General features: G+C 36.9%; 1 protein-coding gene across 1 annotated transcript; it reads right to left on the bottom strand.

Annotated features, from left to right (window-relative positions):
- Positions 1 to 14283: 14283 nt before the first annotated feature.
- LOC111891199 (oil body-associated protein 2C) lies at positions 14284 to 16446 on the bottom strand. Its single transcript, XM_023887272.3, has 4 exons — positions 15928 to 16446; positions 15763 to 15845; positions 15565 to 15679; positions 14284 to 15471 (listed from the first exon to the last, which is right to left on the bottom strand). The coding sequence occupies exons 1-4, from the start codon at positions 16205 to 16207 to the stop codon at positions 15215 to 15217; spliced, it is 735 nt and encodes a 244-aa protein (XP_023743040.1). The 5' UTR covers positions 16208 to 16446; the 3' UTR covers positions 14284 to 15214.
- Positions 16447 to 16714: the final 268 nt, after the last annotated feature.

Below are 16714 nucleotides of genomic sequence, written 5' to 3'. Positions count from 1 at the left end.
TGAATATGTTATCCTCCTCACTTTATTCATCGGAACATCAATCCAATTGAAACTCATTCGAGTCAACTACAACTTTTTTTACATTAATTTTTCCAAAAAGAATTATATATTTTTACTTATATTCTTCTAAATGAAAAGGTATACACTATCTATTCTCAAAGCTACACAAAAACACATAATTTATATTCATTCTTTCACATACTCTTGAAAAATACAAATTTTAACCATTTATTTCACTCATAAAAGTATTACACCTCTCCTAATATTGTTAGTTATAAAAAAATAGGTGTTACAATAAGTCCCTCACTCCTGAAGTCCACAAGAGGCGAGACCTATGTTAGAACCACTCATGTGTGTTTACCCACCTAAAAAACAAAGCAAAAGTTGTTCTAAGTGTTGAATTTCTTTCGAGCAAATCAATCCAGAGGTTCACAAGTTCCTTCTCTTGGGAAAAAACCCGGAACACCTACATACCTCCAAATAACGTCCCTAATCATATCATGTTGATACTTGAATACTACGAACTCTCTACAATGTACCATGTGCTTACAAATTAGAGTTCAAACATGCCTTACAAAAAACTTTGCATATCTCATCAATTTGAAATATTCAAATCATAAGGTGATACATAAGGACAACATGATAATCCACTAATGACATACATTTGTCAAGACCATATATGTGACAACCGTCAAAATTTGAGTTAGTTCTAGATTTGATAAACTTAGTTGCATGTGTAGGCACGACATATACTAAACTTAGTAACTAGAAGCTAAGTTATAACCTACTATAAACTTGGAAACAATTAGAAACAATGGATAATGTACTTAGATTTCACAATGATATGTGAATTCTACAACTACTTAACTATAGTGACTATCTATATTCGGGTCACTCTTTGACTCAAAAACCTTTTTACGAATCATATACACACATCATGCATTTGACCTAGTAGTAGAAATTAGGTACGAGTCTTGTTGGAACTTAAGTCAAAGTTGAAAGCTAGGACTAGTATACTTGATTCCTCAATTTCACTTTAATCTCGAAAACCCCTACATAGAATGCAAATAAACCGATAAAATAAGTTACAAATATTATTTATAACTATAAAAGAGTTATAATGCCATAAGATAAATTGAAGTCTCAAAGATTCTATTGATTGATATCCAAAGATTTATAAATTCTCAAAAACCCTAAATGCCCTAAAACCTACATTTATGAAATTTAACCTTAAAAATTCTTTAAAAACAGTTATGAACCTTATAATATGATCTTATAATGATTAAAATTATGAAAATGAATTAAAGGAAAATAAAATTTAACTCATTAACATTTACCCTTAATTTATAAATCAAAAATCAAGGTTTTATGAATAAAAACTTGAATTTAGTGCACATTTTATATAAAAAGTGAGATATTTTATTAAAGAATTTAAAATTTTATAAAATAAAATTAATCAAAAAGGGGTATTACACCTCAAAAATAGTCCCCCTCTCCTCATTTCACTCTCATTCTCCAACACACACAAATCTCTTCTTTCTCTCTAAAAACTTCTCTCTCACTTCTTTCTAAAACTGACGAACATAGATGTAGAATCTACGAGAGAGATTTTGCCAATTGATAATTCATGAGTCAACATGCATCTCAGTGTTTTGATAGACAATTTTGGTGGAGTATAACCCCAAAGAGATGACGAGAGAGATGAGCTATTCAGAGAGATAGAATCCCTATTTCCTCTCTTTTCTTCTCTCTAAACCCCCCCCCCCATTCATTCTCTTCCTTTTACCCATGAAAATTTCTAGAAAAAGCCACCATTTTGCATAAAATTATCCATCATCCATAAGGGCTCATCAAGGTAAAAGCACCTAACTAAATCATGCATGCAAGTTTCTACTATTTTCTTATTATTTTATGTGCATATTACTTCAAAAACCAACTTCTACATCATCATCTTCTTCAAATTTGTTTCCTTTTGGTTAAAATTACTTTTATAACATCATGGATGTGTTTTAACACCATGCATGTAGAAAAACATGGTTGGATGTTCATTATCTTTACACAAAACTAGGTTTTCAAGTTAAGAACATAAAACTCATTTTTAAGAGTTCTTGAGAAATAAGATTTTTTGTATTTTAATGCATGTATGTAAATTATGATTTCTAAATATATTTGATATCTGGAAACATGACCATAACATGCATGGATAATGATTTCATAAAATATTTCAAAAGAATTACTCAAATAAATGATGAAAACTCACTTTTCTATCCAATCATCATGCATGCAATCTGCCATTTACTTTGCCCGACTTTAAACTGTCATATCTCACTCATTTCTTAACCAAAATTTGAGATTCATTTTCTGAAATATTATATTGTGAGTTAGCTTTTAAACCCATCTAACCTCACTGGAAAATTCCAATATTTCAATTTTTAACATTTTTTACAAAACTGTTGCTCAAATAGAACCTTTTTGTGAATACTAGTTTTGTATTGCATGTTCAAAGGTCTTATTCCTCACGATAAATCTAGAAAAAAATTAATATGAGCACTTAAAAACATTTATTAAGAGGGACATAAAGATATTGATTCAAAAACCTCTGTAACATGTTGCAAAAATTCTCAAAGTAACATCAATACTCTTTACCAAAATCAGAAGAACCAAGTTTTATCTATAATTTATTGAGTCTTTAGGCAAGTTTTTCGACATCAAAACATTAAGAAAATGATTTTTCATTGTTACTAAATTGTATGAAGATGCATTTTAGAAATTTTCAGCTCAATATATATCTTCTTTATTTTTACATGAAAAGAATAAGAAAATAGTGTTCAAGTATGAGGCGTACATGTTTCCCATTGTTGAGTGCTTGAAGTACTCACCTTTGGTTATTTCCTTGACCAAGGTCGAGTGTGTTCCAATGTCACTGTTGTCGAAGGATTTCTCATCTGCAAAGTACGCCAAGGAGGAGGAAAAGATCATCTTTGAAGTTCATGACAAGAAACACCCTGTCTCAAAAATTAGGTTTTGCTCTCTTCTAGGGCTAACCTATGTCGATTCAATGGTGAATCCGGAGTCTATCTCTACTACCCAGATCTTCGACATGTTCTACCAAATGGGGTATACTGATCTTCTCACCACTATCATCAAGTTCAAGAAGTCTTGTCTTCCACTCCAATGGAATAGTCTATTTACTCTTCTCTTCAAGGCTTTATTTGAGAGAGTAACTGGATCCGACTGTGCTAGCAAATCTTTCATGAAAATCCTATATGGCCTCTACCATGGGATTAACCTTGATTATGGGTCTATTCTTTGGGCTCAATTGGTGCAGAGTATGGATTCTTCATCTCGAAACAATGAGATCTCTTGCGCCCGTTTCTATACAATTGTGGTGCAATGTGCAATGGATAAATTTAACGTTCCGGTGATGGCGGACTCATTAATGTTGTCGATTGCCACCTTCCACACGACGAAGATCATGATCGATGATAATTCGAAGTTCTTATTTGTGGGCTCTATTCCGAAGAATATGTACATATGCGTTTCGGGGGCTAGCAAAATTATCACTGACTATAAGAAGCTCCCTGTTTCGAGTCCTAGGGAGCTTACTTCTGAGATGCAACACTCCTTAGACGAGGCTAATAAACCCAAAAAGGGAGGCAATAATGGAGATAAGAAGAAAGGGGTTCCAGAAGGTCCATCTTCTCAAGCTCTAACCCCTAAGAAGAGAAAGATTCAAGGTGCGGCTCCTTCTGCTCCTAAGAATTGAAAGCTCCAAAAAATGACTCTGCAGCCCAACTCATTTTCAACAAGCTTGGAAAGCGAACGTTCTCAATCTGAGGGTTCCCTTTGTCGTGATTCGCCTCCCCCTTCTCCACAACAAGAAGTACCTTTAAAAGATTTTGTTCCAACTCCACCTCCTTCTCCTACTCACACTACTATTTCAATTACCATCGCACCTTGTCCACCTCTTGTCAATACACAATCAATCCCAGTTTCATCTCAGCCGCCACCTATCTACACTAAAACCACCACACCCCCAACCACAATCAAACCTCTCATCAATGTCAACGCATGGAATGCGGGGGAAAAGACTTCAGGTTTCGTCTCTACCTCTACCACACCCCCTATTTCCCCTCCGCCTCAACACACCCTTGAAGACCATCTTAGTGGTGATGGACTGGATTTTGATACGTTCCATTATAGTCCTTTCTCCATTCAAGAAGATAGTGATGACGATGCTCCTCTCACTCAGAGGCATCTCAAGGAACTAAACTCTAAGCTGGATACACTTCTTGCTTCTGCTACTGCTTCCAAGAGCCACACATATACTAAAGCCACGGTTAAAAGTATGCTCGATACTTCGGTCAAGGAGTATGCAAAAAATCTTAATAAAGCGAACAAAGTAGTCGAAGATTCCACCCTCTTAAACCTTCAAGCGACCGAAAAAGTCGATAAACTAATTTCAGAAACGAAAGTGTTCATGACAGATCTCAACAATGTTGCTGAAAGTAATACTGGAGAAGCTTCGCTCTGGTATCTCTGACGATAACACTTCACTAAGGTCTAAACGCGAAAAATTGGAGAAGCTTCGCTCCGGTATCTCTGACGATAACACTTCCTTCTATTCTTCTGTTTCTACAAGGCTCACAAAATTCCAAGATGATTTGGCTGTCGAAATCAAAATCATGGATGAGCTCGCTCTTCGCACAACTCAACTTCGTGCTCAATCAATAAAGCTCAAGCACGTGAACTCTGAAAGTGATGAGCTCAAGTCTGAAAGAGCGGTCCTAAAGTCATGTGTTCGTAATGTCAATTCCCTGCTGTCGAATCTCATTGAAGCACACGATTCGATCTTGACCATCACCCGTCGAAGGCACTTAACTAATAAGCTTCGTCCTGCCTTCTTTCTTCTAAAACAGATTGAGGATGTTCCTGAGGCCCCTGTCCTTCCGAGACAAGGGGAGAAGAGAAAGCCTCTAAGGCAGGGGAAAATCCAAAGTCAAAAGAACCTAAGGTTAATGTGGCTTCGGGTTCTAAAGGAAAAGAGCCAATGGATGTCGATGATGATGAAGACGAAACTGAAGAGACTCAACTGAAACGAAAGTTACGAGAACACGAAGCTAAAAATGAACGAATTACGAGGGAAATACAGGAGAAAGAACGACTAGAGAAAAAAGCTCAAGATGCGTTGGAATGCAAGAAAACACTATTTCCTTCGTGGACATTGGAGAAGTTAATGTATGAAGTTGTTGAATTTCGCAACGTATATTGGTTGGAGCCGGTGACTTCGTTCAATTAGGCCAACATGAGGGATAATCAATTCGACATGCCAATAATGAAAAGAGCTTTCGTTTTTCACTGCTTTGACTCCATTGCAGATGTTCCCTCACCGGACGCGAAAGTGGATAAAGCCTTGATTGACTTTTATCTCACTTATGGCCAACTACACTACCTGACTTGGAGTCTTCAGAAATTAACTACAATCATGGTCACAGGCCTATTCGTTGCTAGAAGTTTCGTTAATGCAAAGTTCAAGGCAACACGGGGATCTGATAACTCTTTTCACGAGTTCACGCTTGCAGATCTGCCCAACCTTAATCCACATGATTGGATCCTGTTGCTGAATCTTCTTTTAACTGAAGAACAAAAATATGAACCCATTCTGGCTCATCTGAAGCGAATGTTGGTCTCATATATATACGAGGTGTCGAAGCTCGATATTGAGGTTGAAAAAGTCTTGAAGCAAAAGCCTATAGTGAATCCAATTGAGAAATCGAGCAACATGAGCAAAATGAGCATAGGCAAGATCGATACAGCTCATTTAACTGTGATGTTTCAATGAGGGACTGATATTCCCGACGTTTTTCAAAAGTGTCTTTTCAATTTTCCTGATAAACACTTGTTCTCCACATCTTGCCTTAAACATGTTTTAGAGATTGTCAACAAGTGCACCTTAAATGATGAAGCAACGAAGAGGAACTTTAATGACAAGATTCGCTGGTACATTCAGTTTCGTAGGACTATGCTTGTTGTGATTCCCAAGCTTTTCATGACGATCAAGAAGACACAAGAATGAAGCATCTCTCGCCTCAGTTGACGCAAAGGGGGAGATTGTTGGGTGTAACAGATTGCATTATTGGGCTTATATAATTAGTCCTTTTGTATTCGGTATTGGGCCTGTCCATACCGTGTCATTAATTAGGATTAAAGTATTTATAGTGCATGCATGCACCATAGTTAGTATCTATTGGATAAATTTTGATTGTAACCCTTGCACACCTCTACAGTAGCAATTCTTTATAGAGCTCTTCTGAGGTTGTCTTTTAATCATTCAACACATTGTTGATTCATCATGTGTTCTTACTTTACTTCGTGTTTATATTATACTTGAGAGTATAAAGCATTTTGCTTCGCTTTTAGTTGAGAACGTGTAAGAACACCTATATACGATTCACCTATGACTTGAGCTTTTGGGTGATCTCTGGTCCATTTCATTAGTGGAGGATAATTTGGATCGTAAGAAGGATCCAGTTCAGCATTTACTTCTTCGAATTTAGACTGTACATCTGAATCATCATTCGCTTCTTTATTCTTCCCCTTGAATGATGATGACTATTCGCCCTCAGGTTCAGAGTGCTCCCCCTCAACTGGATGTGCATGGGTAATTCTTGGAGATGGATGCTCCCCCTCGAAAGGCACATTAGGGTTAGAAGACGAAGACAAACCCTCTCCCTGCAATGGTGTGTTTTCTTTTGTTGTTTCGACTGAACTTGGAGGTTCATTTGAACTAGGTGGTTCGTTTTCCATATCATTCATAGCATCGTCGATGATTTACTTGAATTCATCTTATTTATTGATTGCTGCTTTATAGTCAGAAGAAATGGCTTTTTCTAGTTCATCAAAAAGAAGCATAAACTCATCATATAGAGTTGAGATGGGAACCGTTAATGGACTTGGCTTTGGAAAGATCTCCTCCGATAGAATTTCGTTTTGCTGAATCTTCTTCAAATAGTTATCATCAAATGTGACATAGTAGGTCTCCTATATCTTCTTTGTGCGTTTGTTGAGAACCCTAAATGCCTTAGAATTCAATGAATACCCCAAAAATATACCTTCATTAGCTTCCACATCGAATTTATTCCGGTTTTCCTTAGAATTGAAGATGAAACGCCTGGACCCAAATACGTGGAAAAAATTAACGTTAGGTTTGCGTTTGTCAATAATTTCATATGGAGTAAGAGAGAATCTCTTGTTCATAATGGATCTATTTTAGGTAAAACAAGCAGTCACTATGGCATCAGCCTAGAAATATAAAGGCAAACAAGCGAAACTGAGCATCGTTCGTGCAACTTCACATAAGGAACAATTTCGCCTTTCAACTACGCCATTTTGTTGTGGAGTATAGGGAGCAGAGAAGTTGTGTGTTACTCCCTTTTCAGCTATAAATTCTTCAAACTCTTTGTTTTTGAATTTCAGCCCGTTATCGCTTCTAACATTACGAACCAACTTTCACAGTTGAATCTCCACTTGCTTTATAAAGTTCTTGAGCTTAGGAGTTGCTTCAGATTTCTGTCTAAGAAAATGCACCCAAGTGAAATGAGAAAAATCATCAACAATTATAAGAATATACTTACTACCACCGACACTTTCGATTGTAGAAGGTCCACAAAGATCGATGTGTAGAAGTTCAAGAGGTTCGATGATTTTTGTGTCTACAAGAGTTGGATGAATTTTTCGACTTTGCTTCCTCCTTTCGCGTGCAGCGCATAGATGATCCTCATCAAACTTTAAGAGAGGAAGCCCTCGTACATGATCACCAAGAACAAGCTTGTTGATGTCTTTGAAGTTGAGGTGCGAAAGTCTTTTGTGCCATAGCCAGCTATCATCCGTGTGAGCTTTTGTTAGAAGGCAAATAGTAGGCTTCCCTCGTATTGGATTTAAGTTCAACGAATACATTTCTCCTTTTTGATGTGACTTCAACATAACTGCTTTCGTTTCCTTTTCTATTATTTCTGATCCTTCATCATCAAAGGATACCTTTAAGCCAGTCCCCACAACTAATTGTGAAACGCTAATTAGGTTGTGTTGCAATCCTTCCACATAAACCACCTTTTGGATTGAGAAATCTCCATTTGTAATCATCCTGTAGCCTTTAATTGTTCCAAAGGAGTTATTCCCATACTTTACACATCCACCATATTTGAGAGCCCGAAACTCTCTCAACTCTTCCTTCCTTCCCGTCTTGTGACGTGAGCAGCCACTATCAATGTACCATTCGTCGTCGAACTGCTCGTCACGTATAACCTGCAAAAATTAAACAGATTTAGGAACCCAAAGTTGCTTGGGTCCTTGTGAGCCTTATACAGAAAACAGAAAAGCAATTGAGCGATCAACCATATAAGTTCGTTTAATTAAGGTGGTTTCATCCTTTTTCTTTATTGTGAAAACTTTGATTTTCGTTTTATCATGTTTTTGATTTTTGATGAAATTTTTGTTATCTTTCCTAGGATTTGTTGTCAACTTCTTAGTTTGAACTTGAGAATCTAAGATCAACTTTCCTTTTCCTTTGACATCCTTGACAGAAGCTTTCATAGGTTGAGAATGGTGAGAATTGGGTTTCTCAATGAACTTCTTAGAAGATGATGATTTGTGAGCGAAACTCCCCTTTTGGTTTTGTAGACCACATGAATGACAGTGTGAACACTGTTTGGGATTCGCTTGCGAATTTGCTTTTGCTTTTTGATTGGAAGCTTTTTCTTTGTGAACGTAGCTAGAGTTTTAGGATTACCAAAACCGCTTCCTTTCGTTGAGATTCTTCTAGTATCTTCGATTCCTCTGACGTTTTTGTTCTGCAAGTTGCTTAGAGGATTTGTGAATATCCACTCTTGGTTTCACTTTGCTTTCTTGAGTTTCCTTCTTTACTATCGGAGATTTGCTTGTCTCCATTGTGAGTTTTCTTTGAACTTCCTTGGTACCACTTGGTCTACCCTTTTCAAATGTTGAACGATTGTTCAGTGGTTCTGCCACATATCGACCTTTAACTCTCCAAGAGGTTCTTTCAAATAGACCCTTCGTTTCATCTGCATTATCAATTGGTGTGGACCAGAAGAATTCATCATAGCTATCTTTGTTGTCTTCGTTAACAATGGACGTTAGTTCGATAGTATGATTTTTTTTTCTAGTCCACTAGTGGCAAACACTTGATTTGGTACAATTTGGACTTTTGGAAAAAAACAGTTGCTTTCGCTTTTAGTGTTTTTGGTTAATTTTGAGAAATCTGAGCAAATTCAACTGAATTTTCAGAGATAAGGACTTTTGCTGGTTCAACTTCGTTCTTAACAAATTTGGAAGTATCGACCTCATCATCCACAAATATTTCACTCATGTCACTATGCTCATCAAATTCAGATGTACTTTCAACATTGATTTTGTTTTTTGAACTCAATTTAAAACTCAATGAATCAAATTTCTGTAAGGTTTCAGTCTTTATTTTCAACTTGTCATTCTCATCAATTAAGTTTTTCAGCATGTCCTTATGGTGTTTGGACTTAATAAAGGATTCAATTTTATCCAGACCAATTTTACAAGCATCTGAGGTTTCATCTGAAGAGACAATAGATTCACATTTTTAACACTCGGCATCAATTTCGTCTTCCTTTAATTCAAGGAAAGGCAAGATCATTATGTGATTTTTTTTCCTAATTTCACAATCTAAATGCAACTGGGTAATATTAGAATATAGTCGTTTAGCAATTAAACAAAAAATATTCCTTTGTTTCAAAAGCATTAAATTATGACCCTGAAAATAAATGTGTTTGTCTTTAGATCTAGGCAACTCCGACTCTATCTTTTCTATCCAAATCCTTCGCTCATCACTCTTGGATGATATCCTGCTGATTTGATCAGTTAGGTTAGAATTCGCCAAACGGGTTTGTTTTAAGCTACCACTTATACTAGAAAAGGTAAATTTTAGATCATTTAATTCTATTTCATAGTTAGATATGGGTATTTTAAGAGATTTGAGAATGGAATTTACCTTCTTGATCAGTTGATCACATTCATTGATTTGCTCACAGACCGGTTTTGCTGCAAAGCATTTATCATCTCTTCTCTCCTTTGTTCCCTCATATCCACCATCAGTTGTGTAGCCTTTCATCTGTGACACATCATTGATCACCATCAGACACCTTCCAGTGAACTTTGAGCCAAGAACTCCCCAAGCGAAATGTATCAGACTGTAGAGCGAACCTTATAACCCTCATTGCTTTGATATTGCTGAGGAGTTTGACTTTCTTATCCTGGGGAACCTCCTTCACATTGATGAGCAATTGGTTGTATTCCTTTTGAGTTTTAATGGTTCTTTTGGTTTCAGAGTGAACAAAATGACCCAAAGTAATAGCTTCCTAGATCAAATACCCATGATCTTCTGAGCCAAGAACATAGTCTTCAAAATGAAGAGCCCATACTTCATACTTGTGAGGATATAGAATCGAAATTCTTGTGGTTGATCCTATGTTGTTTGAGATCGTCGTGCAACATGTTGACTTGATATTCTGGACCTGTTAAGAATCACGTATTAGGGTAATATCAAAATCACAGAGTAGCGTCAACAAAGAAATGAGGGATCCAACAGATTCGATAATAACGGAAACCCTAATGATTTCTTCAAACATAAGAGATGCGTATGATTTACACAGTCTCCTTCTGTGATACCAATTGATAGGATTAAAATTCTTATAGATCGAATAGATTCTAAACAAGTATAATAAACACAAAGTAAAGTAAGAACACATGATGAATCAACAATGTGTCAAATGATTAAAAGATTCAACCTCAGAAGAACTCTATAAAGAATTGCTACTGTAGAGGTGTGCTAGGGTTACAATAAAAAGTTATCTAATCGATACTAACTATGGTGCATGCATGCACTCTAAATACTTTAACCCTAATTAATGACACAGTATGGACAGGCCCAATACCGAATACAAAATGACTAATTATATAAGCCCAATGACACAATCTATTATACCCAACACTTCCATAAGATTAAAACCATACGTCGGAAAATCTCAAAGCTTAATCCTCAAGCTCATATTAGAGTATCTAGATTAAAAAAAATTATTCATGGTTTAAAACCAAAATTTATTAGTTTTGTAGTAGCTATACAAGGATGGCGTACACAACCATCCCTTATGGAGTTCAAAAACCTACTTGTCGGTCAAGAAGCATTGGCAAAAAAAGGGTAGTGTATCTATCAAGACAGAAGAGGAAGCTTTATACATGGGTAAAGGCAAATGAAAGATCAAACCCAACCATGGACGAAAACGATATGGGGACATAAACAGAAACCATGGAGGTGATAAGAAGCAATGTGAGGTAGAAAAAGGTGAATCATCAGGAGAGAAGAAAAGTCACCATTCAAATAAGCTTTTCCTATTTGAATGCTACAAATGTGGGCATCATGGACAGATGGCTCATAATTGTAAAAGTTGGTCCTCCGAAAGAGGGAAATGCAACAACCACACAATAAGAAGAACCTTGAGATGCTAAAGCATTCTTTGCAAAAGAAGAAAGTGTGTTAGGTGTCCATGCTACAACTGGAAAACAAAAGAGTAAGTTAAATGAGTGGATCATTGATTAAGGTTGCTTTAACCATATGGCAGGGGAGAAAGTGATCATCCAAAATGCAATCATATGTAGAGACAGCAAGGTAGTTGTAATTATAGATGATTCCAAACCTCTAATTGCTCATGTTGCTGACGTTAACTTCTATCCAAAAGATAACAAGAAAAAGTTGTTATTACAAGGTATATATCATGTACCAGGAATAAAGAAAAACTCCTCAGTGTTACAATTGACTAGAGCATGTCAATATGTGTTGTTGGGTCCTAATGACATGAAGGTATACACAAATTTCAAAACCTTATCACAACCAATAACATGTGAACATCGTGCATAGTTAATCTATGTGATGCCCGCTGAAACGACGTATGTGGATAAGACGAAAAAGAATTATAATGTAGATCTTTGGTATATATGTTCAAGTCACGTGAGTTATGACAAGATGGAGTTAATGATGAAGAAGAAGATGGTCAACGGATTGACACATCTTGAGGTGAATAAGGGTCTTGTTTTTGTTGGTTGTCATTTTGCTAAATCCGAACAACTGCCTTATGAAAAATCAAGCTTCCAATCAAAGGTCCTGTTAGAGTTGGTTCATTTCGATGTGTTCGATGCTATAAACTAACCACCTATTTAAGGTATGTAGTATATCATAGCCTTTATTGATGATTTTTCAAAGCAAGTTTGGGTATATTTTTATGAATTGAAGGAGACATCTGAAGCTTTTAGTAAGTAAAAAGAATTCAAGATTGAATCTAAGAGCATCCACAATGGGGAGTTTAATGGAAGAGTTGAATGAGGTGTCATGCCTATTTGTCATTCAATGGATACAACTCCACCATTGTGAAATGCCACCTTGACATTCAATAGATTTGCAGTTCAATGGTCACTGAACTCTTCAATGGGAAAAAGGAAAGTATTTAAATCTTTAACTAAATATTTTTTTAATATGTTCCATTGAACTTGTAGAGTTTAATGCATTGTGGGATAAAAATCAAAAAAAGTTGTATGGAATAGTGAATGATGACGTGTCACTCCATTGAACTCTATAGAGTTCAATGCATTATGGATGCCCTAAGAAGGTAATTGGGAAAGCCATTTGTTGCTTATGGTCTAATAATGAAGGGGAATACCTTGATGCAAAATTTTTTGAGTATTTAAAAGAACATAACCTTAGAAGACAGCTAATGTTTCCTAATACCCCACATTAGAATCGGGTCTTAGAAAGGAAAAGTAGACACCTGACTAAGAATGGAGTCTTAGAAAGGAAAAGCGCACACCTAACTAAGATCTCACGGAGCATGATACATGACAGAAATGTCCTTGGAAGGTTCTAGGTAGAGGCTATGAAGACAGTTGCATATGTCATTAATCAAATCCCCCCAATAATGTCATCTTTTTCACAAGCTAGAAAAGAAATTTGTTTGTTGCATTTTAGTGTGCTATTCCAAGAGAGAAAAGGATGGAGATATTATGACCTAACTAGTGGTAAATGTTATGTTTCAAGGAATGTCGTTTTTGATGAAACATCCTCGTGGTGGTCAACTAATCGTGAGACTTTGCCAGACTCGAAAACAATGAAAGAAAATTTGGAGTCTTCTAAGGTTAACCTTATCTTAGATGAAAGTGAAACAATGGTTGACGAAGATAGCACAAGTCTATGCACAACAACCTTGGCCGTTAGGTGTATTTCACGTGGAGACAAATGACAACAACCTTGGAGTATCAAATATAAGTGAATCGTCTAGAGTAAGAAAACCAAATCCCCGTTATGCTAATTCAACTATAATGGAAGATGTAGCATAGGGACAAGATAATTATGACCAAACTTGTGAAGTGCCAGAATGGATAACGGCTATGAAAGAGGAGGTATATGCCCTAGAAAGTATCAAACGTGGGAATTGGTTCCTAATCCCGAAGGTGTTGATCCCATCTCGTGTAAATGGCGGTTTACAAGGTGAAACGACATGCATATGGATCTGTGGAGAGTCTTAAATCCAGACTCGTTGCCCATGAATTCTCATATTAATTTGGACTGGACTATGAAGGAACATTCAACCATGTAGCAAATCTAACCACCATACATGTTCTTCTTGCCTAGCAACTAGCAAACGATGGAACCAACTGGATGTGAGCAATTCGTTTTGTATGGAGATATAGATCATGTTATTCACACGGAACAATCAAAGGGATTCGAAAGTAAAACTCATCCGCAATACATGTGTAAACTGAAGAAAACACTATATGGACAAAGCCACCCCGACGAACATGGTTTGAGGAGATTGTTGAGTTCCTGGAGCATAATGGTTTCTTTCTAACAATGGCAGATGCAAGCCTATTTGTGAAGGCGATTGGTGACAAAGTGGTGGTTGTTCAAGTGTACGTCGGTGACCTAATAATAATGGGAGACCTTGATGATGAAATTTTACCGTTAAAAGAAAACTTGTGTACAAGGTTTCACATGAAAGACCTTGGAAAGCTGAATCACTTTCTGGGATTAGAAGTAAATTATGAAGATATAGTACTACACCAAAGAAAATATATGATTTATCTGTTGAAGTGATTTGGGATGATCACTTGCAAATCGGTTGCGACTCCTATGTATACCAATGCAAAACTTTATGAAAGTGCAGACAGGAAGCTTGAAGTTGCTACGATGTATAAAAAGACCCTGGGAATCCTTATTTATTCAACCCTGAGAAAGCTAGATATTGCATTTGTGTTTGGAGGCCTAAGGAGGTACATACAAAATCCTAGAAAACCTCATCTTGATGGATGAGTGTTGAGATTCATCAAGACAACTTTGAACCATGGAATTATGTTTAAGAGGAAATCAGGAAGCATGTTATCAGTTACTGTGATGCTCACTATGCTGGTGACATGAACACTCCACGTTCCAATACTGGTTATGTCTTCATGATTGGATCAAGTCTTGTGTCATGGTGCAACAAACATCAACCAACTATGTCCCTCTCCACAACCGAAACCGAGTACCCTGCTGCTGCAATGGCAGCTGAAGAGAGTGTGGCTCTTTTAACTGTTAAAAGATACAGTATGAATCAAGATGCGGAGTATCAGGTTCCTATCTTTCGTGACCACCTCTAGCCCGGACCAAGCATAAAGAAATCCACCATCATTTTATCCGCCAGAAGGTTCTTAAAGAAGAAATTGATTTACAATATGTAAACACCAGAGAACAAGCTGCAGATTTGTTTACAAAAAGCCTACATACTTGGTTGAATTCTGCAACATATTGGGCCTAGTGGAAGCAGGTGTTGAGAGAGAATATTGAAATAACAACACCTTCATAGTATGCTCACGTGTAGATACATGTGACAGACATACAACCTTAATCGTATGCTCACGTGCAGATACATATGACAGACATATACCTTAATTGTTTTTCGGTTCATTTTCGATTGTGTTTGCTTTTCTTTTCAGTATGTGACTTTGTCTTGTCTGTGTAGGTGCCAACACATTCGTTTATACGATGTTTATACTGTTGTGTAAAGGAGTAGGGTATAATCCTTTAGGTTTATTACAAAGAAATCTACACCTATACCATCTGCAAGTCGAGTACAAACCATTCAGTTTAAGGGAAAGCACACAGTTTCTTCATATCCGTGCTTTCTACGTCCACTTCAAAACATTTCTTGTGCTGCCTCCAGTAATCAGCTGTTGGGTTTATCCATTCTGATTCCGGAATCTCAATCCTCGACTTCATCAGATCATCTCTTGAGAAGTTGTATTTGTCATCTCTCTTCTTCACCAACTCTGGTTTCACCACCCCATCCTCCGCCGCTTGCGGAGACATCATTAACGATGGAGGGCCCAATGGAAGTTTATCACCTACACAGTACCCATCCAATGATCTAAATACAGTCAACCAAAAAAATTAAAATCCTTATCGTTTCCTTTACTCAAGCAAACAGTTAATCATACCTCTATCAGTTTGCCATGTGCACCAAAACTTGCCGTAAGTTTTGGCTAGATTTTTTAACTCCGGCATGACAATCATATCTGGCATTCTTGGGTGAACCCATAGACCAGATTTTATCTGAAGAAAACATTTTTTTATGATCAATACATATATTTAAAAGAATTCATGTGTGAAATGAAAGTGGTTTAATTTGAATAAACCTCGTAGGCATGAGAGTGCCAGAGTTTTTGTTCCTCAGGTGGCAGCGTTTCAAAGATAGTATCAGAAACTATATATTCCACTCCTGCCAAATTAAAACGCTTAAATTCAATACGCAGTTATGATCTTACATAGTTACTTAACGTGAAACTAAAAGATATGTATACCGATGAGACGGCCATTGGAGTCACCAGTGTCGTAAACTGCAGCCTGGAGGAAGTCCTGGTTAAGTCGCGTGATGAAGTGGTGAGTCTCGATTTGACGAGACATGTCATGGCTGTACAAAGCAAAAGTACAAGCATGTTGGCTCATCTGCCTGATGGGACTTAAGGACTGCAACATTTGAGACCCTTTGTCAAGAATTTGTTGCTCCAGCGACATGGGTTTTCCCGGCGGGATCTCAGTATTCACGGCTCCGGCACCGTCGGTGGCATAAGTTGAAGACATCAGCGATTGATATAAAGAGGAATAACAAGTGTGTTTTTTTCTATCGATTGAAGTGTGTGGGAGAAGAGGCCGGGTGAATCAGTAGATAACTTCTACGGAGGAGTAGTCAACGAGCAAGAAAGCGCACGTAATCAAGATTCAAGAGGTGGCGAGCCAAGCGGAGTCATGGGATGACACACTGCCAGGTGGTTGAAGCTGCTTGGCACGTGTGAAGGTGATATTACGTTTGATTAAATTATAAAAATAGTCCTCGAGTTTAATAAACTATTGAAAATTTGAAAACTAAACCTTCGACTTTGTAATTTTGGTCTTAATTGGACCTTTTTTTTAGTTCAACTGCCCTCCGAATGAACTAAATAAATTTTATTATAGCCTTCTACCATATCTTGATTCACGAGAATATGAGCAATAGATTCTAATTCTCCACTCAATAAAAAATAAAAAAATTAGAAAAAATTCAAGCCCAAATTATTCAAATAATCCATGTGCATGTTGCACACAATGGTA

The sequence above is a fragment of the Lactuca sativa genome, chromosome 1 (assembly GCF_002870075.4).
Source record: "Lactuca sativa cultivar Salinas chromosome 1, Lsat_Salinas_v11, whole genome shotgun sequence".
NCBI classification, from domain to species: Eukaryota; Viridiplantae; Streptophyta; class Magnoliopsida; order Asterales; family Asteraceae; genus Lactuca; species Lactuca sativa.
This window is presented reverse-complemented; position numbering and strand designations above follow the sequence as displayed.

What these genes read in the sequence shown, in the direction of transcription:
- LOC111891199 (XM_023887272.3), bottom strand. Translation starts at nt 16,207, where the DNA reads ATGTCTTCAACTTATGCCACCGACGGTGCCGGAGCCGTGAATACTGAG. An exon ending in CTCCAATGGCCGTCTCATCG is followed by an intron (nt 15,846 to 15,927) that starts GTATACATATCT and finishes TTAATTTGGCAG; the next exon opens with GAGTGGAATATATAGTTTCT. An exon ending in GGCACTCTCATGCCTACGAG is followed by an intron (nt 15,680 to 15,762) that starts GTTTATTCAAAT and finishes TGTTTTCTTCAG; the next exon opens with ATAAAATCTGGTCTATGGGT.